The following is a 27117-nucleotide window of genomic DNA, read 5'->3' on the forward strand; positions in this document are numbered from 1 at the left end:
ACAGGGCCTAATTCGTGGGTTGTTGGAAGCTTAAGTGATATATGTGTCAGGTCTTCATGCTGATATGTACATTGTAAAATGACATCTCTGAAGTGCTGACATCAAGAAGCCATAAATGTAAACGTGTAGCTGTCTAATAAAAAAGCTTCGTGATACAGGTAGTAAAACTTGATAGAATTAATGGATCAGAATCACAAATCCGCACTTATGGTGGAGAGTTCAGTTAGGCCAAAAAAAAAAAAAAACAGTAAAGACACAGAAGATCTAAGTTACACTATTAACTACTGACTTGATATTTGTAGACTACTGAATCTAATAGCGGTGTGATGCACCATCTTCTCAAGTGCTCATGGTAACCTCACCAGAAAGACTATTTGCAGGGCACAAGTCTCAGTAAATTTGGAAAGATTGAAATCGACAGAATATATTCTCTGCCAACAACAGAGTGAAATTAGAAATCAATACTGATAAAACATCTATTAAAATATGGAGATTAAACAACACAGTTCTTTGACCGATGGGTTATTTAGAAGAAAACCCTGAGAGAAGTTAGGATATAATTCAAATTAAATGATAATGAAATTACAGCATATCTGTTATGTGGGATGCAGCTGAAACAGTGCTTAAAGGGAAATTTCTAGCTTTAAATAACTACTAGAAAAGTTACCTAAGACTTTATCTAAGAAATTATAAAAAAAGGTCAAAGAACATGGAGAGTAAGTAGAAGGGAAAGATAATAAAAATAAGAAATTGGTGACTAGAAAAGGGACAGAATTAATTATCAACACCAAAAGCTGGTTCTGTAGAAAGATCAAAAGTTGGCAACCCCCTCTTTGACTAATGACGAGAAAGATGAGAGAGGCCATGAACATAAATGACCTGTTGGAAATGAGAGGGATGGGTATCTTTCTGCTACGTCCTACAGACATTTTTTAAAGCACGATATGCATACACTTTAGTAAATAACTTTATGCTATTAAATTTGTATGGTCAACTTCCTTAAAAAATGTTACCCCAGCTGATGGAAGAAGAAATGGAAAATTTGGGTAGCCTTATATCAATTAAAGAAACTGAATTCGTAATTGAAATCTTTATCACAAAGAAAACTCCTGGTATAGGTGGTTTTACTGGTAATTTCAAACACTGGAGCAAGAAATAACCTCAGTCTTACAGGAACTCAGAAAAAAAGTTATTTTATGAGGCCATCATAACCCCGGTGCCAAAACCTGACAGATACGGTGCCGCCATAATTAAGAAAGAAGAAAATTGATAGATTGATATTTGTCAGGAACATAGATGGAAAAAACCACAAAATACACTCCAGCAATATACAAAAAGAATACATCATGGGTGAGATGTATCCCCAAAATGCAAAGTTGATTTCTAAATTTCAAAAATTAGTGTAATTCACTGCACTAACAAAGGATCAAAAACCTATCACCTCACTTGGTAAAAAGTAATTGACAGAATTCATCCATTCATGATAAACACCCCCACCAAACTAAAATGTAGAGTTTTCCTCAGTCTGATAAAGGTCATTGAAGAAAAACTGATAGCTAAGAATACACTTAATCATAAAGTAGAGTTTTTTCCCAAGATCACAAACAGGACAAGGATGTCCACTCTTGTGTCTTCATTTCATTTCATTATTTTAGTGGAGGACCTAGCCAGTGGAATATGAAATGGAAAAGGCATAAAGATCTGAAAGATTGGGTCAAAACTCTTGCATTTTGTAGATGACATGATTATGTAAGAAACCTTTTAAAAGGAATCTGTTTAAAAAACAGCTACTGAAGCAGATGAGTAAATTTAGCAAGGCTGCACTTTACAGGTCCCATGTATAAAAATCAATCTTTTTCGTAAATATTAATAGCAAACAAATGGAAGTGATATTAAAACAATGCTATGAATAGTTGCAGACTTAAACGTAGTATCATTAAAAATTAAAATACACTTTTTTTAAAAGACACAAGATCTCTACACTGAAATTTCAAAACCCTGAGGGAAATTAAAGACAAATTGAGAATTCTTGTATAGGCAGGTATACTTTTACCAGAATGACACTCCCTCAGATAACAATTAGAAACTGCACAAGATAAAAAGAAAAACATAAGGCACTAGAAAGTAAACAAAAACAGACATATTTTGGAGGGGATTTGACTCTTATAAGAACGGGTGAATTTTCTGTTTTTAATAAGCTTTTTATATCCATGCAGAATGTGCAGGATAGCCAAAATGTCAATCGAAAACCCGCTGTGGTTTTTTTTTTTTTTTTTTTTGTCCTGAAAAACCAGAGGTCAGAGTTTGGAACAACCACAGTGACTGAAGAGTAAGGGGAGAATCCTAGCAAGGAGAAAGCTACGGAACAGAGCAAGAATCCCAGATGCTGCTTAAGAACTTCACCAGAATCACTAGGCTGACCCTTAAACCCTCACATATGTGGGGTAGACTTAGTGCAGCCTAGCTAATGGTAAAAAATTGATTTGACTTATTCAAAGACATAATTTGCAGTTTGAGTGCAAACAAATTACTGCCTGCTGGAACAAAACCAGGTAAGACTTACTGGAGAAATAAAACAGAATCTAGCATCTTTATCACACCAATAACAGTGTCCAGCATACGGTCCCAAATTACTCAACATATGAAGAACAAAGAAAATGTGATGTTGTTTCAACAGGAAACCGGTGGAGACCAGCTCTGAGATGACCTACATGTTGGAATTGACAGACATATTTATGAGTTGGAACACTCAGTAACATTGTCAGTTTCTTCCAATTTAGTGTGATTCAAATTCATCTCCTAAAAAAGGTGTTTTTGTTTTTGTGGAAATGTAGAAACTTACCCAAACGTTTACATAGAAATGCAGAGGGCCTAGAATATTCAAAGCAATCATGAAAAAGAAAAACCAAGTTAGAGGACTTAAATTCTCTTACTTCAAGACTTTCCATGAAGCCACAGTAATCAGTACAGGGTGGTTCTGGCATAAAAACATAGATAAATGGGATAGCATAGATAACTCCAAAGAGAAACATGGTTATTTGATTTTTGCAAAATGCCACAGCATTCTTTGCCAATGTATAATGCTGGAAGAACTGGATATCCATATGGAAGAATGAACTTTGACCCCACCCATACACCAATCAAAAAATCAATTCTAGATGGATCATAGTTCTCTTCTAAAAGCTTCTACTGGAAAATATATTTGAGTTGGGGATAGGCAAAGGTTAGTGTGTTTTTTTGTTTTTTTTTTTAAGGGTATAGAAAGCTGTGGGAGGAATTTGATAAATTAGTCTTCAGTACTAAAGGGATCTCCTCAAAAAAACACTGTTAATAAGCAAATCACAAAGTAGAACAAAATATTTGAGAAACATATTTCTGACAAGAGGATTGTATCCAGAATTTATAAAGAATTTCTGTAACTCAACAGTTACAGAATTTTGAAAATGGGCAAAAGATTCAGCTACTTCACCAAAGAAGATATACCAAGGGCCAGTAAACCAGTGGAAAGTGCAATATTGTTAATCATCAGGAAAGTGAAAATTGAAACATTCTGAAATACCACTGCAGAACCACCAGAATGGTTGTAATTAAGTCAACTGGCCACACCAAATGTTGGTGAGGCTGTGGAACAACCAGAAACTCATAGATCGAAGGAGGGAATATAAAATGGTACTACCCACTTGGGAGGAAAGGTCTGGTAGTTTCTTCTAAAACTAAACACACATCTACCCCTTGACCTCTAAGAATTTCACTTCTAGGTATTTACTCAAGACAAAGCACATGTCCACAAAAAGGCACATACTTACTTGAATGTTCATAGCAACTTTATTCGTAATATCCCGGATCTGGCAGCAAGTCCGAACCATCAGTAAAAAATGACTTAAAAAATTGATTATGTAATGAAAAACTCAGCACCAAAAGAGTAGACTGCTGTCACATGGGTGAATCTCAGAATCGTTAATGCTGAGTCAGAAAAGCCAGATCCAGAGGAGAATATACTGTATGATTCCATATATAAAAGTTCTGGAAGAGATTAAAGCTATGGCAAAAAATATCCACAGATCCATGATTGCCTCTGAGGATGCTAAAGGGGATGGCAGGGAATGACTGATAAAAGAGCCCGAGGGACTTTCTGGATGGATGTTCTTGACAGGGTTGAGGGTTAGCCCATTTATACAATTGATAAAACAAGATGGCACTCTTAAGATGAGTTTCACGTTCCATAAATATTACCTCAAAAAAGCCCACAGGGGAGCAATGAATTCTAGTTAACGTATGCATGTTTAAGTGTCTAGATTTGAAATATCTGCAACTTAATTTTTAATATATCAAAAAATAAGATGGGTTGATAAATAGAGGGGCAAGGACTGAGGACAGCCCAGAACTGTTGTTGGAGTTTTCCAGGGAAGTAATGAGCAATGCCAGGTAGGTATGCTGAGTGAGATTAGGATTGGATAGTTTGAATAGTTTTGGCAGGCTCTGGACTGTAGGGCTCATTCCTAGCTGTCCAGTACCTAGCCCTAGGTGATTTAGGGCAGGAGGAATATTGGCATGATGTGTGAGAGTTTGAAAGAACAGTTATGGGTATAGGCCCTGGAATGGTTAATTTTTATGTAAGAGAGGTGCACTCACTAGAGAGTCTCTTGTTACCTCTAAGAGTTAGCCCTGTAATTAGCAGCTTTCCCATCAAGGCCCCCAATGCCAGGGTATTAATACAGAAAATAAAAAAAGACAGTCAATACATAGTCCTCTAAAAGATTGAGGTTGTGCATTTATACCTTCATCGTGCAGAAATGTGTACCATGAAAAATTTAGGCTCTTAAGCCAGCCAGGGATGGATGTAAGTCCTGGTTCTTATTTCAATAGCTGCAATAGCTCTGTGACCTTCTGGCTTATTTAACTGTTCACAATTTTTTATTTGAAAAATAATGGTGATGTTAACTTTATAGGGTTGATAGGAGTATAAATCAGATAGTATATGTAAAGTATTTTGAATATGCCAGGTACATAGTAAGTACTTAAAATAAGTGTTGGTAATGTTTTAAGTTTTCTGTAGCCAATGAAAATTTCTTAATTGTTTACTTGGACCTTTCGCTGATTTGTTAAGGACAAGAGTGTTCCTAATGCTCCTTTCTTGGTGATAGAAGGAAGGCAAAAGACCTATCTGGAGGTAGGCATTTTCTTTTTTTCTGTTTCTCAGCTCTTCACTGTATAGTGATGATGACGTACACAGAGAGGTATAGCATGTGTAATTATAGACACTTTATTTTTAAAAAATTTTGTTTTAACTTTTTTAGTTTATTTTAGAGAGAGAGCATGAGTTGGGGAGGGGCAGAGAGAGGGAAACGCAGAATCCGAAGCAGGCTCCAGACTCTGAGCCGTCAGCACAAAACCCGACGCGGGGCTCGAACACACAGACTGGATGCAAGATCATGACCTGAGCTGATTGAGCCACCCAGGCGCCCCAAGACTTTATTTTATTTTATTTTATTTTTGTTATAATGATCAGTTCTTGATTCCTGAGCTATTTAAAACACACACTTTAGTCTATATGAAATGAAAGGGGTGTTGTGTTGTAAGTAGAAATAATTATGGATGGGTAGTTTCTGATTTTTCCGTGGAAGTCCGTATTTCATGAGTACATCTGTAAACAAGAGCTGGAGCCTCGAGTGAAGTTTCTTTTGTTGATATCATTCTCCTAATTTGTTACCCCCTTTAATGTCACTCAGTGTGTTCAGCATGCCTTGTAGTCTTTCCACTATGACAACCTGGATTCTTCCTCTTGATTTGTAGAAGAAATACACTCTTTAGGCAAGAAGGTAATGAAAAATAATAAATTGGTAAAACAGTGAGGTTTATTGCTTTTGACAGTGGTAGTTGAGCTGCGTCAGTAAATCATGCAAATAAGGCAAGAACAGTAATACTTCATGGTATATGAATCAATAAATATACATGTCCTTAATACAGTAAGTTAATTAACAAACATAATGTCTTTTGGAACCAAAGTGGTAAATTGTTAACAGAGATGTGCACCTAAAATACTTCTGCATGTATTGGGGCGCCTGGGTGGCGCAGTCGGTTAAGCATCCGACTTCAGCCAGGTCACGATCTCGCGGTCCGTGAGTGCGAGCCCTGCGTCAGGCTCCGGGCTGATGGCTCGGAGCCTGGAGCCTGTTTCCGATTCTGTGTCTCCCTCTCTCTCTGCCCCTCCCCCGTTCATGCTCTGTCTCTCTCTGTCCCAAAAATAAATAAACATTGAAAAAAAAAATTTTTTTTAAATAAAAAAAAAAAATACTTCTGCATGTATATAGTTGGTAAATTGTACACTAGATTTCAATTTTTAACTTCAGTTTTCAAAGGCTGATTTATTCTTAGGTGAAGAAAAGCTTCAGTGTGTTAATTTTACTGATATTTACTGTAAAAGTTTAGTAGGGAAATTCTGGGAATTTCTGCCGTGTTTACTAACAAGTAAACCTAGCTAATCTGGCTGTTCTGTGATCAGTGATACATTGTATGTCACACGACTTTTTTGGCACTTTAGCGTCCTGATGATTTTAATAACTTTTCCAACTTATTTTTTTTTTAATTCAGTCTGTATAAGCAGGAAGTTCACACAGGTGATAGGGGATAATCTGCCTTTAAGAAATTGTGTTGCATACAAAGGACTGCAGGACTTGCATGAGATTCTCACATGGGCACGCTTGCTCATCTGTCTGTGTATTGATGCAGGGACAGCATTGTAGATGATTTACGGTCTATTACATCCAATTTCAACATAGTTTGCAACAGTCTATGTTAATTGCTTTAGTGAACAATATCAAACTTTGGTCAGGCAGAATGTATCTGAGATGTTCATGTTTTTAGCCACTTAGCTTGGTATTTTTTAATACTTAAGAGTTTTAGAGTGTCTTGAAGTCAGATGGTCAAATAAATTAAGGAAATGTTGAGGGGATGTGTCTGGGATAGTGCTGTCACAATGATAATAATAAAAGTCTATACTTTTTTGGGGTATATGACTTCAAGTCGGTTTATTAGTTTAGCATTCTCGGATCTATCCTGTATTATTATTACTCCTAAATAGTTTAATGTTGTGCCAGTAGATGCTTTTCACATTCAGGTACTGTACAGACATTTCTTGTGGCTTCCCTTAATATTGTTTAAATATATAGAAACAGAATGTAGTGTAAACTTAAGCCTATCAAAGAAGGCTTACGTATACCGAGCTCTGTAAGCAAGAAAATTCTGATGTCGGTTCAATGAATGATGCTGTTTTTCTGTTGATACTGGTTTTCTGTTTCCATTGTGGTTGTGGTGCCGCACGCTACCCGTGACTAAAGTTCTCAGGAGGTCAGTGTACTGCCACGTGCCCAGTGTTGCTAAATTCTCCTACTTCTTTTCTCTACAACTGCTGTGAAACATAATTTAAGTAGCACACACCCTGATACCATTTGGCCTTTCTGGTGTGATGTCATCATTTGCACGTTAAGTTGATCTATTTACCCTTGGTGCTGAGGTGCTTGTAACAGATCCAAACCCAGACGTTGAGGTGATAAAGCAATAAAGACTGGGGCTTATCCTGGTGACCCATATCCCAGGGTATGTGGATATGGAAGTTACTATTATCTCAGAATAAAAATGTAACTTAAAAAGTTACTGTGGGAACCAGACACACCCTTGCAAGTACTGTAGTTGAGATGCCCCAGTATCCATAGGCTTTAGTCCTAGAAATGCTGATGTAAGTTGGTATTAAAGTAAAAGCTTAGAAAGCTCTTGGTAGAGTGAGAGCGTTGTTTGGTAAGATGTGGACTAGAATCCTGGCCCTGTCTCTTGTTAGGTGTATGACCTTGTTATTTTATTTTCCCTCTGAGGCTGAGTTTTTTTTTTGTTTTTTTTTTTTTTTTTAATTTAAAATGAAATGGCAGGGGTGCCTGGGTGGCGCAGTCGGTTAAGCGTCCGACTTCAGCCAGGTCACGATCTCGCGGTCCGGGAGTTCGAGCCCCGCGTCGGGCTCTGGGCTGACGGCTCAGAGCCTGGAGCCTGTTTCCGATTCTGTGTCTCCCTCTCTCTCTGCCCCTCCCCCGTTCATGCTCTGTCTCTCTCTGTCCCAAAAATAAATAAACGTTGAAAAAAAAAATAAAATAAAATGAAATGGCAATACATAGCTTGCAGCTTATTATAAGGTCCATAATATTAAAAGTCTTACCTGTACCTGATATGCAGTAGCTAACTCAGGAAGGTAATTGTTAGTCCATATTTCATGGATTCCAAGATGACCATGTTTTCACCTTGGGATGGATCTTGTAAGTAAAATTAGAAGAGTTTTTCCTTTTTCACGGAACACAAAATAATGTATTTTAAATAGGTGACATTCTAGATTTATTGAAATAGGGAATGTGTAAAAGATCTTTTATGTAGTTGTTACCGTCAGTGCTATTTCTTTAACATTTTTCCTGCATTTGTTTCTTTTCACATTTTTATAGGAACTGTCTATACTTGCAATTACAAGTTGCCACTCCTTATTAACAAACTGAAAATCTGAGAGAGCCATTTTTCTGCACTGTTACTTAAAATAGATGTTTTAGTATGATTAGGAGTTTGGTGATTCAGTTTTTAATTTTTTTGTTTTTTTAATGTTTTTTTATTTTTGAGAGAGAGACAGAGCGTGAGCAGGGGAGGGACAGAGAGAGAGGGAGACACACAATCCAAAGCAGCTCCAGGCTCTGAGCTGTCAGAGCGGGGCTCAAACTCACAAACCACGAGATTATGACCTGAGCCGAAGTCTGATGCTCAGACTGAGCCACCCAGGCACCCCTGTGATCCAGTTTTTATGCTATAAAAATACAAATTTAGTCACCAGTACCTTGTTACTAGCTGGTAGGTATGCAGAGATCTTTGGGAGCTCAGGGTCTTATGGGCAAAAATAACATGTGGTTATAAAGAACCAATGTTTAAGGAAGAGGCGGTGATTAAAACTTGCCTGACTTAAATCCCCTAGACTCCGGTTGGTCTTAAAAATTGACCTGGTTTGGTAGGCAAACCGAAAGAATTAATAGTGAAGTCAAAAGGAGGCTAGGAAGGGGCTGTTGATATAAATGCATGTAGAAGAAAATGGGTTCCAAAGGTCCATGTTAGAGAGAGAAGACATTGTGCCAGAAGAGAATCAACAGGGCTCCAGCTGGCACTTTATCGTCTCCTGCAGCGATGCCCAAAGTGAGCTGAAATGACACAGAATAGGAAATAACAATCTGTACTTACGCTTAGTTAACTAAGGTTAGAAGCAGATCTTTTTATAGAAATGTCAAGATGACTTGACTTGCATTTAATTCTGTGGCAGTATTTTCTTTTGTTTCATTTGTTTCATCATAAAAGGCAATATATTCAGTGGTTTAAAAATTCATATACATTTATACATACACATACATGCATGCATACCTACAAACAGCAAACATTGAAAAGCCTTCCTTCTCACCTCAGATAACCTCTGTTCGTGTGTGTGTGTGTGTGTGTGTTTCCTGTATGTGTACACAAATACTTATAGATATTTCTATTTGTCCTTTTCTTTTTTTTTTTAACAGATACCTTACTATACATACTGTATTTGCTTTTTTGCACTTAATATGTATGATATTTTAGAGAGTTTCCCTATCAGTTCATAGGGAGCTTTATCATATACTAAATTACTGTATGAATATTTGTGTGTTGCTACTTTCCATTTTGAGTTTCATTGAGTTCTTTTGGGATTTTTCTTTGGTTTGTTGTTGTTTTTGTAGGTTCAGTTTTCGAATGGCAAAATACATAAATCATAAGTGCTAAATAAGATTAGATTTGACAAATGCACGTACAGGGTATCAAGATAAAGAATATTTTCATCACCCAGAACATTCTTTCATACTCTTTCCCAGTGGTTTTTCTGAGGCAACCACTATTTGATTTTTTTTTTTTTTTTTTTTTTTTTTTACTTTCAGTTTGGTTTTTTTTCCCCCTTCTAGAACTTCATGTGAATGGAATCATTCAGTGTCTAGTCTTTTATGTTCATCTTCTTTCAGCCAACTAAGTCTTCCCAAGATAAATATATCTCATCCATGTTGTATCAGTAATTCTTTTTCAGGATTGTTTTGCTATTCGAGATCCTTTGCACTTCTGATCAGCTTGTCAATTGTTATAAAAGTATCTTGCTGAAATCGTGATTGGGATGGATTTGAAAAAACATAGACCAATATTATCAGGGAATTAGGGAAAATAGACATCTTAATATTGGGTCATTTGATCTTTAGAGACAGGGTAGGTCTTTGTATACTTAGGTTTCTTTAAAGTTTTTAGATGTTAGTGTACAGGCCTTATATATCTTGCATTAAACCTTTTGTCTAAATATTTTGGTTTTTGACACTATCATAAATGGAATTAAATTTTTTAATTTTCAAATTGTTTATTGCTAGCATATAGAAATATAATGGATTTTTATAAGTTGCCCTTATATTCTGTAGCATTGCTAAATTTACTAATGAGTTCTAGAAGTTGCTTCAGAGATTTTCTATATAAATAATTATATTATTGTCCACAAACGCAGGGTTTCTGTTCCAACTTTCTTGAGATTATTGCCATATAACATGTAAGTTTAAGGTTTACAGTGTGATAGTTTGATGCACATTTACTGCAAAATGATTACCTCAATAAAGTTAGTTAACACTTCCATCCCCTCACATTACCTTTTTTTGTGGAGGGAGAGAGAACTTTGTAAGATCTGTTCTCTTAACAGTTTTCCAATATATAGTACAGTATTGTTAAGTATAGTCACCATGCTGTACATTAGATCCGCAGAATTTATTCATCTTATAGCTGAAAGTTTGTATCCTTTGACCAGCATATCCCCATTTTTCCCACTCTCCAGCCCCTGGTAACCAACATTCTACTCTCTGTTTCTTTGAATTTGGCTTTAAAAAAAGTGGTTTTATTTCTTCCCTTCCAGTATTTTGTTTTTACTTTTTCTTGCCGTATTGCACTGGCTAAGACCTCCAGTACAGTGCTGATTAGAACTATATCATTGTTGATTACATCATTAAAGTATTTATTCCTTCTAACATAGTTTTTAAGCAGTAAGTTTCCCTTTAATCATTACTTTAGATTTAGCACCCCCTCTCCAATTTCTTATACTGTAGATTCATTGTCATGTATTTTCTAATTTATTTTGTGATTTCTTCTTTGACCCATGGGTTATTTAGAAGTGTGTTGCTAATTTCCAAATTAATTGACCCTTCAAAAATTTTTTTGAAAGAGCGAGTGTGCAGCAAGCAGGGGAGGGGCAGAGGGAGAGAAGGGAGAGAATTTTACACAGGCTCCACGCCCAGCACGGAGCCCAACTTGGGACTCAATCTCCTGACTGTGAGAGAGATCACCACCTGAGCCAAAGTCAAGAGTCAGCTGCTTAACCGACTGAGCCACCTCCGTGCCCCTAATTGACCTATTTTTATGGCCCTAGCATACAATCGCTTTTTCTTATTGTTCCCTGTACACTTGAAAAGGATTCTGTACATGTCACTTAGATCAAATGGTTGGTTGATAGGATTGTGCAGCTCTTCTGTGATATATGGCTTTTTTTTTTTTTTTTCTTTTTGGCAGACTATCCAAAGAGTTACTGAAATTTCTGATTGTTGATGTGTTCATTTCTTCCTTTAGGTCTGTTAGTTTTTGCTTCATGCATTTTAAAACTGTATTTATATTTGTATTTGTATTTATATTTATTTAGAGAGGGCACAAGTGGGGGAGGGGCAGAGAGAGAGGAGAGAGAGAGAGAGAGAGAGAGAGAGAGAGAGAGAGAGAGAGAGAGAGAGAGAAGAATACCAAGCAGGCTCCACTCTGCCAGTGCAGAGCCCAATCTGGGGCTCAAACCCATGAAGCCATGAGATCATGACCTGAGCCAAAACCAAGTCGGACACTTAACTGACTGAGCCACCCAGGCACCCCTAACACTGTATTCTTAGATGCACATAGGATTGTTAATGTCATCTTATGAATTGACCTTATTATGAAATATGTTGTTATCTCTGATAATATTCTTAGTGTTAAAGTCTTATATTTCTGCTATTATGTTTTATTAAGCTTATTGCTTGCATGAATTGTGTATTTCCATTCTGATATTTTCAGCTTATTGGTATACATCTCTTTTGTAGATGTTTTATATCTTGTATTCATTCTGACAAGTGTCTGCTGCTTATTGGAATATGTGGTGTATTTGTGTATTGTTACTGATGTGGTTAGATTTACCCTTTTACCCATTACACTTTATTCTTTGTTTTCTATTATCATCTGGTCATCTTTTCTTCCTTCCTTCCTTTGAGGTTATTTTTTAGTGTTTCATTTTAATTTTCTATATGCATTTTTTCTCTGTCTCTTCCCCTTTTCAGGGGCAAGGGTTGCTTTCCCAATGACAGTATGAATCCTTAGCTTTGTGACAGTATAGCTGTTTTTAACACATCCTTTTGTTTCTTTTGCTGTTGTCCTACAAATTGCATCCACATGCTTTTAGAGTTACAATTTTTGCTGTAACCAGTCATCTCCTTTTTGTAGAAATTAAGAGAAAAATAAGTGTCTTTTACATTTTCCTGCAAACTTAATACTTTCTAGGTCTCTTAATTTTTCTCAGTGATTGAGAGTTTTCATCTGTTGCTGTTTCTCTTTATCCTGAAGAACTTTCCTTTAGCATTTCTTTGGGCAAAGTCTGCTACAAATGAGTTCTCAATTTTTGTTTACCTGAACATATTTTTGTTTTGGCTTACTATATGAAGGATATTTTTGTGGGATATAGATTTTAGGTTGAGTTTGTTTTTCCGTTCAGCTCTTTAAAGATGTCCCATTGTCTTTTGGCTTCTGTTTCTGATGAGAAATTGTTACTCATGTGCTCATGGCTCTGTGTATGTGGATTGTTCTACTCCAGCTGCTGTCGGAGTTAAAGCCAGATACTGTTTCAAGGTGGTAAAAACAGATTTTATTCAGTAATCACAATGGTAGGAGAAGAGCTGAGCTCAGTTTTGATTTGCACAGAGGTGACTGGGAGAATAGGAGAGTAGGCAGCGGGAATGAATAGAGGCTTGAACGGAGTTAGGGAACTGAAAAGTTACCAAAAAAAAAAAAAAAATGGGTTAGTGGGTTGGTTGGTCAGTGTCAATGTGGCCGTCTGTGTCTGCTAAATGGCATTTCTCAAGTTAGGCTTCTACCCTTTCTCTGAGGATAGCCTGGGATACAGAGGCCTTGTCCTTTCTGGTGACTGATTACATTTCAAAGGAATGGATTTCAGGTCCTTGAGAAAGACACTCCTGAGTTGTAGGAGACACATAATACATCTCAAAGAGACAGGAAAAGGATTGACAAGTGCAAGTTTTTAAAATAAATGCTCTAAGGAAAGGAAGTCAGGGGCCTATGGACTAGTGTTGGTTGGAACAAATGGTAACTTCTTTTGGCCGCCTTGACCTTTTCCAAACAGGAGCTCAAAAGGGTCTGGGTCCTATGAGGGACTTGACCTTAGGCTCCTAGAAGCCATGCTAGAGCTTAGTTAAGTGTCTTAGTGCAGGAGTTTAGATGGAGTCCTTGTGCCAAGAGTTTTGTAATTCTTAACCACTTTGAAGATTTTCTTTTTATCTTTTAAGTATTTCGACAGTGATGTGCCCAAGTGTGATTTTCTTTGTAGTTAAACTGCTTGTTATTCACTGAATTTCTTAGAAGTATCAGTTTAATTTTTCACTGAAGTTGAAGATGTTTTAGGCATTATCATTTCAGGTATTTTTTTCCGGTTTTTCTTGTTTCCTCTCAGAACTGCACATGTTATTGAGACTATCCTTTTTGTTATTCAGTCTTTTTTATTTTGGTTCTTCTGCTTTGACAATTTCTATTGACTCATCTTCAAATTGACTGACTGTTGTGTCTTCTCCAACCATCAGGTTCATTTTTTATTTTTGATTTTGTAGTTTTCAGTTCTAGAATTGCCTTTTGATTCATTTTGATAGTTTTCATCACCAAGCGAGATTCCTGTCTGTTCATTAAGTCTGTGAACATGTTCACAGTAGTTACTTCAAAATCCTGGTCTTTTAGGATTTTGAGGATCTATTTCTATTGGCTATTCTTTCTCTTGACTAGGGGTAACATTTTCCTATTTCTTCATATGTTTAGTAATTTGTGCTTTTTATACTGGATATTTGGGGTGAAATACTGTAGAGACTAAATTCTGTTATCTTCCTCTGAAGAGTTTTGATTTTTGTTCTAGCAGATAGTTTTGGTCAGCCTCATAGTCCAAACTGTCTGCCTCTGATGTAAAAGCAACAGTTGAGATTTTAGCACTTGGTGTTTCCGGACTTCCAAATGCAGGTTTTCGGCAGGCCACATACTCTCCCCCATGTATATAGTTGACAAATCAGTCGAGGATTTGGGCAGAGTTCACATTCATATTTTGATCCCCCCCCCCCCCACATGACTCCTTCTTTATAGGATTTTTCCTCTTCTTTTTTCAGCCTCTCTGGCAGCCCCAGATCCATTCTCTGATTATTTGTGCAAGTCAGTAAAACTGTGGTTTTCTGCTTAAGGTCTAGTTGCCCTGCCTAGCTTAGACTGTGGGGCTATCCTTGGATACAGGGCCACATAAATGCATCTCATTCACTTTCCCCTCTCGCAAAGGTTTGACTTCCCTTTGATGTTGTCCTTTTGGTCCCTCTCTACCATTTTCAAATGGTTGATTTTATTATATTTTGTTCAGAGGCTGTCATTATTGTCTGAAGGAGGGTTTGCCTAATTAAGGCTACTCTACAGACAGAACCTCTATTTTGTTTTATTCATGTACTCTTTTGCTAATTGTGTACAGTTTCCATTGAGAATTTATATTGTGTTTCAGAGTTCTCTACTCTTCTTTGTTAAAGGTTTCCTGATCATTCTTACTTATTTTGGTATGTTATATTTGGAGTAATTTTGTCTGAGCTTTTTAGTGAGATTGTATCAAATAATAAATTCGGCAGAATTGATGTCACTATGATGTTGTCTTCCTGAATAGGAAGATGCGCGTTTTTCTCTTTGCTTAGTTTCCTTTGTGTTCTTCAGTAATAATGAAAATGTTTCTTTGTATAGTTTTGCCACATTTGTACTTACGTTTATTCCAGGTGCTTTTGTGTTTTGTTATAAATTGATGCTTTTAAAAAATACTTTTTCTTATATAAACAAGCAAAAATTTTGCTAGCTAGAAGGAGATTTATTATTTTTAAGTAAACCTTCCAATTGTGGAGAGAGATGTTACCATAAACAGTAGAACTGAGGCTTAAATATACCTTAATATGCAAGTTGGAAAGTGGCAGAGTTAGGCTTGGGATCTAGGTTGGCCTGCCTGTTGATTGATTGCATGTTCTGAACATAATGTTGATTATTTTCTGATTTATTTCAAGGCTTGAATAAAAGCACAACTTAAGCTTTTCTCTCTTTTAGATTCTGGTTCTGTGTCAGTGTCAGAATTACTTTAGTGAAATCTTCATTCTACTCTCATAGGAGCAGAGTTGCCTCTGAATCTAATCTCTTGTTAATAATTTTCCTTGGATTATTTTCAAAGGCTGAAGAGTAAGCTGTATACCTTTCCTTCTGAGGTTTAAATTCAGATTCGTAACACTCTAGAATGTAGGTGATTTTGTTCGTGATTTAAGCTACATGGTGCTATATGTTCTCAGTAGACACTTGATAAATATCTTAGAAGAACCATGTGTGGTCATGGGTTTTATTTATAGTCAGTACGTCTTTGGGGGAAAAAGATTAAATTATTTTCCAGTTTCTTGGCTTTTTCTGACTTTTGTCTTTTGGAAAATGAAAGATTGATTTCTGAAGCCTGAAAAGCGAGAGAATCTGTTAAGTATCTTAAAAGGGTGCTGGGGAGTATCAAAAAATGCATTTGTAAAAGCCAACCAGTATAGTTGCTGTGGCCCCCAAGGCATGGCCTGAAAAGTGTCTGGAGGACCTGGGAGAGGCCCTGGAGCCCCGGAGCCCAAGCCCAGCAGGCCCTGGAGCCCCGGAGCCCAAGCCCAGCAGCGGGGATGTGTGTTTTCGGGCCACAGGAAGACGGCACTTCTCACCATTGTCCTTTGAAATGTTGATTCAGTTAGCTCTTTAGCAGTGTGTGCACCTGGAGTTTAATCAGTTGTTTGATTTTATTTTCAAATATTGTTTTGAAACGATTCTTCCTCCTCTTTGAAATTTTGATGATTTTGTAATATGAGAGAAATGGAGTTTGAGTTTGTTTCAGAAATTACCTTTTGACTCTGATTGTAAAAGTACAGCTTCTGACCTGAGACACGTTGACAGGCACAAGTTCCCATTCCAGACTGCCTTTGAAGGTCTCCTTCCCTCCTCCCACAGATAAGAAGTTACTTTGAAATTGTGGCAGGGAAAATAGGGAGAATTATCTCTGGGCATGCTGATGTTCTGGAAGGAGATGTGGAAGAAAAAGTTTGAGACCTTTCTGGTCTGTGTCTTTCAGGTGCATTGATTTTTGAAAACGAGACACAGCACATCTTTTATATTCATCCTGCCATTTTAGAATTTGGTACTTTGACATATCCTCACAGCAGTTTCTCAGAACTTTTAAGGTGGTTACGCTCTGTTAGAATGACTTCAAAATGCACTTCCTTCTCCATCGTAGCAATAAGAGAGCAGTAATAACTTCCAGTAGAACTGAACGTGTGAGTTTCTCAAACAAATAATGTGAAAATATTAACTTTGGGTATGTATCTAATTTAAGTGAAATTTTTCCTGTATTAAAAAGACCAGTCGACATCCATTTTTAGCTAAGTTTTTAAACTAGATTATAAAACGATGCACTGTTAGTAAGGCTGGTGGCATAGGTATTAGGTCTTTTGCTGTGAGTAGTGGAAATTGGAAGGGGCATTATAGGTATGATTTCATTAAGCTAGAGAGCATTGGTGTTCACATTTTTAAAACATAATCATAACTTATCTGGAGTCACATGTTCCATTTTATTGGCTTCCTTCATATAGAAAATATAGAAACCAGCACTAAAAGCCCGTGAAAAAGTGAAGCAATGTATATATATTTTCTGGGTGAAGGAAGTATTCTGTACATTTTCCATGTTTTACATCATGGTATTTTGAATAACCATGCTTCCATGTTCACATCAATTTTTTGTTTTTCAATTTATGCACAGCACTTGCTCTGAAATTTGGGGACTGAGTACACCAAATACGATAGATCAGTGGGATACAGCAGGCCTTTACAGCTTCTCTGAACAAACCAGGTGAATATTCTGCCCTCTATGGAATCCTAGCAATCTTGGGGCGGGGGGGCTGTTTTGGAAGACCTGTAAGGGGTTGCTCAGTATCATTTTGCCTAGGATGTTTCCTTAATGTAAATAAGGCATGGCATTTAAAATACCTGCTTGCCAGTATTAATGATATATTAAATGTGTCAGCTGCTGTTTTGATCAATGAAATTCTACTTTTGAATCTTCTTTAAATTACTGCATCCCCTAAAGAATAGGAACTTCGATAATAACTCTATTCTCATTTGATTTTGAGACTAGATTATAATCTGTTGTTGGCCTAATTTTCAAGTAGATACCTAACCAGTTTTTGCTAAATTTCTTGCTATCATCTAAACTCATCTTCTTTATACTAATAAGTACGTAGTTATTTACCAAGCCCCTCCTATCACAGTTCACGCTAGGCTAACTCATTTTTATGTTCTCTTTTTTTTAAAGTCACCTTATTCTCTTTTTGAGCATTTTGGTATATGTCCATTTCATCTCATCATACTCATCACCATCTGCATTTATGTGTGAGCTGTAGGAATATACCTCGGTCCTCAAAACAGTCACAACTGGGTAATGAGTTACATTAGATTGAGTAAGTTACTTTACATCATTGTTGGTACTTCCCATTCCTCACACTAGTTCCTTTTTTTTGATACCTCAGTCACCTACAGTATCAATGCCCTTCAAAGCATCCCTAAATAAGAGTTTGATTTACTCAAGATAGAAGTTGACAAAAAGTTTTTCGAGCAGACTCTATGATCCTTTTTTTAAAAAACTCAATTTCTTCCCAAGTGGTTAGCCATTCATTGACATCTGAGTCATTTACGTAGCCTATTTATGAGAAACATCTGTAGCGTGGTGCTGCTTGCTTTTATATCCGACCCATTAAATAGTACATTTTTCTTCCTTGTACTCACTAAAACTAACTAAATGTCTGTCATTCCTTTCTTTATGCTCGTACTGTATTAATTTAGCCCAGTCAGCTGCGCCTGTTTTTTTTTTTTTAAAGTTCCCACGTTTCTTTCCCCTTGCTTCTCGACAGGTCTCTGGATGGCCGTCTGCAAGTGTCTCATCGAAAAGGACTGCCACATGTGATATATTGCCGATTGTGGCGTTGGCCTGACCTTCACAGTCACCATGAACTCAAAGCCATTGAAAACTGCGAATATGCTTTCAATCTTAAAAAGGATGAAGTATGTGTAAACCCTTACCACTACCAGAGAGTTGAAACACCAGGTAGAAAAATTAGATTTGTTTCCTTGTTTTAAATTAAATGCTTGAACTTAAGTAAATGAGGCACTGCTATGTAATTGCCCCTGGGAAATCTTGGTGTAAAATTGCAATAAATTACCTGAAATTTAGTGTATTATTTGGTAATAATTAAAACTACTTTTAAAACGTTTTAAATATGGGAAAATAAACTTGAGAGGATAAGAGATGTCAGTTTCTTGGGATAGCATACTATTTGACCTCAAAATTACATATCCAGAAAATTCTTTTTTTTTTTTTTTTGTAATGTTTATTTTTTTTGAGAGAGAGAGAGTGCGCGTGCATGGGATTATGAGGGAGGGAGGGGCAGAGAGAGAGAGGGAGACACAGAATCTGAAGCAGGCTCCAGGCTCTGAGCTGTCAGCACAGAGCCTGACGCAGGCCTCGAACCCACGAACTGTGAGATCATGACCTGAGGTGAAGTCTGATGCTTAACCGACTGAGCCACCCAGGAGCCCCTATTCAGGAAGTTCTAATCTCCAGATTCACAGTCTGGTTGGAACTAAACTGATACACCTCTGTACCTGTCTGCTGCCTGAGCTGTTTTCAGTCATTTTATTCTTTAGTATTTTCTTTGAAGCACTTTAATGGTATCATCTGTATCTAAGCAGATTGTGAAATCCACAGCAAGACTTTTAGTTTACTTAGCTGCATACTTGAAAATTTAAAAATTTTCAATTTCAGTGCAGCTATGTTTCTAGAAATGGCCTAAATCTGACTTCACAGATCTTCCTGCAACTTTTCCAATGGGGATATATGAATTCTTACGGTAACATTATAGTATTACCAGAATGTCCTTGTTCCTCAAAGTACAGGATAAATTGAAACTTGGAAATTTAGATTCTGGACTCCATGGCAAATTAAGACCAATCAGATTTGTCAATTTCTTAGGAACTGATATAAGGCCAAATGGATGGACCCTAAATTTTAAAAATGAAGCAGGCTACTTCCTTTTTTGTGTGTGTGAATTTTTTAAATAAAGGTCTGGTCTGTCCCCCTTCCCTGGTGCCCATCCTGTGCTCTTTGCCATTAACCTGGGTTCCTTTTACTCTTTCAGTTTTGCCTCCGGTATTGGTGCCACGGCACACCGAGATCCTGACCGAACTGCCTCCCCTGGATGATTACACCCACTCCATTCCAGAAAACACTAATTTCCCAGCGGGAATTGAGCCACAGAGTAATTACATCCCAGGTATTTTCACCTTCTGAATCTCCTGAAAATTGGGATAGATAAACAGATTTTGTTCATAAACATTCACATACTAGTAAATTGTGATTTGACTTTAAAAAAAAAAAATGCTTCTGGATTTTGAATAGAAAAATCTGCTTTGTTGGTTGATTATTTTGTGAAATGTATAAGCCTCGTACTTTAAACACTTTTGTCTGGAGAAAAGTTTTACTTTATATTTCATTTTCTTTTGCAGTGGCTTTAATCAAAGTACTGTGAGAAGCAGAAAAGAAAAGATCTTAGTAAGTTTGTCTTAGTTGTTGAAGCTAAGAGAGATGCAGAATGTAAGCAAAATAACTTGTTCAGGAAAAAGGTATTCCTGAAGCAAGTGTAACTAAAAACCACCCAAATAATCATTTTCATAGATAGCTCGATAATGTTAAAGAGAAATGTACTATGCCTATAGAAGATAAAATATTTTGAGTTCCTACAGATGTAGCAACACTGCTGTACTGAAAATCATAAATCCTCTAATTCGGTTCTTTTTCATCTGGGCCCCAGTCACCTCTGCTGGGAAGTGAATGAATTTAACTACATGGTTCTCAAATCCTGCTCAGATTATTGTAGTACGTGACCTAGTAATACACCACAACGCACTTTTAGTTTTCACTGTTCTTTTAGGAGAACAACTAATATTTTCTTACTTTCTTACTTTGTGTTTCCCTTTTTTGTTTTTTGGGGTTCCCCCCCCAGCAGAAATTAAAGGTACCATATTCAAATGGGGATGAAGCTATCCGTTGGATATTTTAGTGTCTCATTTTTTTTCTCCTTTTGTAACAGCGTCTCCATTCCACTCTTATTTTCAGTATACAACAGAAAATACATAAGGAAGTTAGTTTCCAGTACATTTAAAAGATCTCTTTAATATGTCTCATGGAAGAAATGCTTGTTCGTTGACAATTTAAAGACATAAAAAGGATTTTTTAAAATAGCTAAATTTAAGGTAGAAAGTGTTTCCTGATTGTTTTAATGTGCGTAATTTTTTTTTTTTTTTTACAATTATTTTGTTCCAAAAGAGGGCTTAAGACTGCTTTTTAGGTTGCTAGGAAACACACTTTTTGAGAAGTTAAGAGGGCAGGGCCTAGAGCCGGGTGGAATGCGAGGACCAGCAGGGGAGGGCAGGACTGAAACAGGTCACTCGCCAGGGAAGACTTGGCCGGACATGGTTGTGTGTGGTGTGGGGGGCACATTTTAAGTCTTTGATGTGGGAATTTGTATTATTCAACAATACTAGGAAACCGAGACGTAAGCATACAGTCTTGTAAGACACCTACCCGGTAATTATTTGGAAGGCTGTTAATCAAAACGCTTAGTGGTTTTTCCTTGTGGAGATGCTTGGGTTTATTTTCCTTTCTTTCTTTGTTTAGATTTGGTTTATTTTACAAAGTAGCAAATCAAAAGTGGATCACACCTATTTGCCTTTCTGAACAATGGGGCTTTACCCAGCTCCAGCTGACAGTGAAAGTTAAGGGTTCGCTTTTTGTTCCACTTCAAAGGAAATTTTAGTATTTTCTCCAAAATGATAATAGCTTTATTTATTATTTTATACATAATAATGGAGAAAAGCAAAACAGGATAAAGTATTTAAAAGTTCTGTATTTCTTCCTGTTTAGACCTTTGAGACATGGATGGTTAAACTGGCAAAGCGTAGCTCTGTTTAATTTTATTAGCTTTAACCTTTAAGGTAGTGCATATTGATGTGCATTAGTCTTATTTTTGTGTTCTTTATTGCTTGAGCATTTGAAGGTATTTTATTCTGAGAATTTCATCAGTAACACTTTTAAGGTATTGACACTTAATGAAGAGTTTGAAACTTCAGATTTGCAGTTGGCGTGTTGAAGGGAGAGTGTAAAGGGTTAAACAAAGAAGCCCTTTAACCCACATTTTCTCCCTCTCCCTTTTGATAATTACATTATCTTGAATTGCTTAAAACTATCCAGCCATCTAAATGTTAAACTGTTGATAATCCCTTAAACTTAGTTTTCCTCCTTGAAATTATAATTGGTAAAATTATAGAAATGTATTTATCTTACATGAAGCCTATTCAGCTATTCAGATGCCTCCTGAATGTAAACATCTTGTTCATAAAGCATCTTGGAAATGGCACATTAGAATCTTACTTTTCTTACCTTCAGGGAGTATTTTACCTCAGGTTTGTGCAGTAGTCTGTTTGGATTTAAATTTCTGCTTCAAACACTCAGGATTTACTGCTTAGAAATCCCTGGAGAAGTATACTTTGTATGTGAAACTCAAGCGAGACCAGGCCTGAACCATATTACCCTATTTTACCCATAGAACCTAATGTGAGCCTGTAGTACTTTGTAATCTGAAATTTCATACGTGTGCTGTGTCCTTTAATCACCTCTTAGGTGTAACCCATCGATGATGGCCATTAGTTTAAAAAAAAAAAAAAAATTGTAGGTACTAATGTCTTTGAAGCATACTGATTCAGTACTGAGGCATCTTTGAAGTTCTATTTTTGGCTCTTGCCCCAGAAAATATACATATGGGAATGAGCCAGATATGTAAATAATAGCTAAGAAAATATGCCTAGAGAGCTTGATCATATTACAAGTAGGCTTTAAGGATTCACCTATAAGATTTGGATCAAAACCTGAATTTTAAGCCCTTAGTCCCAAATATTGCTTTTTATAATAATGTTATATACTATTCAGAGTGATTCTTTAGTTATCTTTGGTAGTAGGACAAAGGTGGTGAGATGAAATTGCAACTGTGCTTGATTTGTTCTGAACTTTTGTAGAAACGCCACCTCCTGGATATATCAGTGAGGATGGAGAAACGAGTGATCAACAGTTGAACCAAAGTATGGATACAGGTAAAACTTACCTTTCAAAATTCCTCAACAATGAGATAATATGTTTTTGTCCTGTTTGGAATCCACAAGAATTATTTACAGCTCTTTTTTTTTTTTTTTTTTTTTTTAATGTTTACTTTTGAGAGAGAAACAGCACAGGTGGGGGAGGGGCAGAGAAAAAGGGAGACACAGAATTTGAAGCAGGCTTCAGGCTCTGAGCCATCAGCACAGAGCCCGATGACGGGCTTGAACTCATGAATAGTGAGATCCCAACCTGAGCCGAAGTTGGATGCTTCACCAACTGAGCCACCCAGGTGCCCCTTATTTATAACTCTTAAATTTAGAGAAGTGGGGATATGCATCAAAAAAAGAACCTTCTATATTGATATAATCATATTTGAACCATTGAAAGGAGGGCCCTCTTGTCAATGAAAAATTAACACATGCTGCTGTGCAGAATAATTGTTACCGGTTTCTCTCCTTAGATTGAATGAAAATTTAGAAACCCTCAAATACTTTTTAAGTATTCTGTACTTCTGTTTAAAGTTTTAGTTACCCGATGAAAAAACGTGTTTGTGATGAAAAACCATAATGAACCCAATAACAGATTTTCTGAGGAATTTGCAGATGGGGGATGAGGATCAGCTTTTCAGTACTCCATTTTTTTTTTTAAGTTTTTAAAATGTTTATTTTTGAGAGCGAGCGAGCATGAGTGGGGGAGGGGCAGAGCGAGGGAGACAGAATCCGAAGCAGGCTCCAAGGTCTGAGCTGTCAGCACAGAGCCCGAAGTGGGGCTCAAACTCATGAACTGTGAGACTGTGACCTGAGCCGAAGTTGGACACTTACCCGACTGAGCCACCCAGGTGCCCCATTGTGCTCCTTTAACTTAATAGTGAGTTCTGAATGATAGTAGGTTGTTTACACAAAACACCTTGTACCTGACCAGATTCAGTTAATTCTTAATTTTTAGCTCTCCGCTCCAGATGCAGTGGAGAAAAAGTTTCAGCATGTAATAAATACTACATGTCAAAGCCTTAAAACAGTTCTTCTGCAATAAAATGTATAATCCATCAGAACTAATTAGGTTGCCAGTGAGATAGTTGTGGTGACATGGTAATTGTCTGATTTCCTCTGTTTCTCCCTGTCTGCAATCTTAAGGATTGGATACTTTAGTATCACAGCCTGTCAAATTACACCATCAGTTTTTCTACACAGTTTATACTAAAGCATTCTGTAGTTATGATAATCTAAGTTATTTTTACATGAATTAGCATTGACGGGAGTGGGGGGCTGGGGACTGGCTTTCACAATGATTCTGTTGTTCACATCTTTCCAGTATTTAGACTCCCAGATGAAGAAGCTTCTCCTGTAGCAGATCATACTTGTAACTGTTCAGAGTAGTAGATAACCAAGAAATGTAGATAATCTAATGACCACTGGAAATAACAGTGCATCTTAATGCACACTGTCTTACTGCACACATTATTTGGCTTTCCAAATACATCTTCCTGTCACGCCTGTATGCCAAAGATCTGTATTCTTGAACCGGTCGTGTTCCTTTTTGCCCCATGATGGACAACTGCCACTGTGACATTTAAAAGTGAATGCCAGGAAAAGATGCTCAACATCATTAGTCATCAGGGACATGCAAATCAACAGCACGGTACCATACCACTTCACACCATTACATTGGCTAAATCAGAAAGAGACGATAACAAGTGTTGGTGAGGATTCGGACAAGTCGGGAGTCTTCATTTGTTGCTGGTGAGAATGTAAAGTGGTTTGGTTGCTTTGGAAAAGTTTGTTGTTCTTTAAAAAGTTAAATGTAGAATAACAATATGACCCAGCAATTTCACTCCTAGGTATATACCCAAGAAAATTGAAAACACGTCCACACTAAACTTGTGCACAAATGTTCACTTAGGTATTACCCATAGTAGTGCAAAAGTGGAGGCCACCCAATTGTCCATCAAATGATGAATGGATAAATTAAATGAGGTGTGTCTGTATGGTGAAATATTATTCAACCGTATAAAAGAATGATGTACTGATCCATGGTACAACGAAGATGAACCTTGGAAGCGTTATATTAAGTGAAAGAAGCCAGACACAGAAGGTCACAAGGATTCCAGTGAGTGCATGAATCCCTATTTGATCATAGGGCTGACACAGGGGAGGAGCGATGAGGTGCAGATAATCATTGGTTATGATAAAGGTCCAGTTTGAGAAGGAGAGAAGAAGTGAAATCAACTACAACGGATTCAGTGTTTCGGGGTCTTGCTTTGAACCGAGGCTAATATTTCTAATTCCGTTACAGTGGGGAGATGGTACTTTTTCCAAATGATACATGTAAGTTATTTCTCGTAATGACAGTGTACATACTTGATTCATGAGGTGTTAAAAGTTGGTTCAACCACCAGGCTTCTACCCGCTATCTACTCCTCTCTCAGCACTGTAGTGAGTTCTGACTGACGCAGGGCCCCAATTTAGAGCAAAATTGAACTCTCTTTAAACTCTGGTTTTTTAGAATTGTGGGAGTTTTCTAGATACTTCCTAGATTTCTAACTTAATTCTATTACGGCCCAAAAGAACATGCACGATTTCAGTCTTTGGAAATTTACTAAAATTGTTTTATGCCACAGCGTGGCTTATTTGTAGAGATAAGAGTTTCGTGTATAATTGAAAAGAAGGTCTGTTCTGCACATGTGATGTTCTCTACGTCATTTCGGGCATGCTCAGTGGTGGTGTTTAGATCTTCCTAATCCCCTCTCATTTTTCTCTACTTGTACTGTCAGTAATGGAGAGGAGCGTTAATGTCTCCAACTCAGATATTGGATTTGCCCTTCTCTTCCTGTAGGCCTGTCAGTTTTTGCTTCGTGTATTTTGAATCTCAGTCATTAACAGGTGCACATTTAAAATTATTATGTCCTTCTGATGAATTTCACCCTCATTATAAAATGTGTCTCCTGTTAACATCACCATTTCTTATTTATTTCATTGGTTGTATGGTAGATTTTTCATCCTTTGAGTTTGTTTGTATCGTTGTGTTTAAAATGTGTCCCTTGTGGACAGCATTGTATGTCCTACTCTGTCAGTCTTCGTCTTTTAATTGGAATATTTACTCTCTTTTTATTTCATGTAATTAGTACTATCATTGGGTTTGGGTTACCAGTTTGCTGTTTCTTTTCTATTTGTCCCATCTGTTTTTTGTTCCTCTGTTTATAATTTGCCTGCCTTCTTTCAAATTCATCAAATATATTTATGTTTGAATCCATTCTATTCACTCTCTTGACTTGTTAACAGTAGCACTTAGTAGTATTCTCTCAGTGTTCTAGTGATTACAGTGCCAGTTTGGTCACCTTCTCCTTAGATTGTTAAGTTGGAATGTTTTACAGCTTCCTGTGCAGTGTAAGCATTTTACAACACTAATTCCATTCACCTACCTCTGTTATTTGTGCTTCTGTCGTCCTTTATTTTACTTACACGTGTGTATAATCCCCGAAGGGTGTTATTTTTGCTTTAGACTTTGAGGTGGTGGTTTCTTTAAAGGGTTAAAAAGTAACTTTTTGTGTTTACCTACATATTTACCATCTCTGCCCTTCCTTCCATTTCCCTGGACACTTGTCCAGTCATTCTGGTGCCATTTGTTGAAGAGACATTTCTTTCTCCTGTTGATTCACCTTGGCACCTTTGTTGGGAGTCAAGTGGTGTATAAGAGGGTCTAACTTTTGGTCTGCTGTTAAGCCAATTCAGTGAATTCATTTCAGATCATCTATTTTTCAGTTTTACAGTTTCCAGTTTAAAGTCTTGATCTGGTAATTCCAGTATCTGCTTCACATGTAGGTCTGCTTCTGTTGTCTTTTATCTTTTCATTAAGGGTCAGTCTTTCCTGCTACCTTGTATGTCTCATGTGTTCTTTTAATTGGATGCTGAAATAATACTAGAGAGTCCCGTAGATCACATTCTCCCTTGGAAAGCATTCCCCTTTTCTCTCTCTGGTTGCTAAGTTGAGGAGCTGATCTCTTCCATACGATTAGGAGTTGAGTTGGATGCATGATGATTTAATGTTTTAATCAAATCAGATCACCACAGGCTTGAAAGTAGGGGCAGCTTCCTCCCTCGGCAGGTTTTCAGATAGGAGTGTGGCAAGACTGCAGGACCTCTCACTGCTTTCCAGCCCCACCCACAACTCCCCCTGCTACCCTGTCCTCAGCTAAAGACCTGTGGGTTAACACTGACTGGCGAAGAGGACTACATCCGTGCTTGGTCTTTCAGATTCCATTTGCCTGTGCGTGGCCATTAAAATGTTACTGGGTTTTTCCTTTGGCAAGCCCGGTCCTGTGTGTGTGTGTGTGTGTGTGTGTGTGTGTGTGTGTGTGTCCCGACTTGGCGGATGCTCTCAGTGATGAAAATGGTTCCTACTCTCTGCTTACATAGGAAGACTTCATCCGCCTCTGTAAACTAGTTCACTTAGGCTTCATAAATAGATCTCCAGCTTTTTGGTAGCTCTAAAGAAAAATA

At 37.2% G+C, this 27117-nt stretch overlaps 1 protein-coding gene across 4 annotated transcripts in view; it reads left to right on the forward strand.

The window, feature by feature from the left end:
* SMAD2 (SMAD family member 2) overlaps positions 1-27117 on the forward strand; it is an 83787-nt gene that overhangs the window by 33725 nt on the left and 22945 nt on the right. For 3 of the 4 annotated variants that reach the window (XM_047086338.1, XM_047086337.1, XM_047086339.1), the window contains 4 exons: positions 17180-17269; positions 18327-18520; positions 19611-19745; positions 22543-22617. In XM_047086338.1, the coding sequence (XP_046942294.1) occupies positions 17180-17269; positions 18327-18520; positions 19611-19745; positions 22543-22617 (494 nt within the window). The remainder of the gene's footprint in view (positions 1-17179; positions 17270-18326; positions 18521-19610; positions 19746-22542; positions 22618-27117) is intronic. The other variant, XM_047086340.1, reaches the window with a different exon arrangement.

This window comes from Lynx rufus, unplaced genomic scaffold (genome assembly GCF_022079265.1).
Source record: "Lynx rufus isolate CCGP_SWC_20201006 ecotype Redwood Valley unplaced genomic scaffold, mLynRuf1.p SCAF_20, whole genome shotgun sequence".
NCBI classification, from domain to species: Eukaryota; Metazoa; Chordata; class Mammalia; order Carnivora; family Felidae; genus Lynx; species Lynx rufus.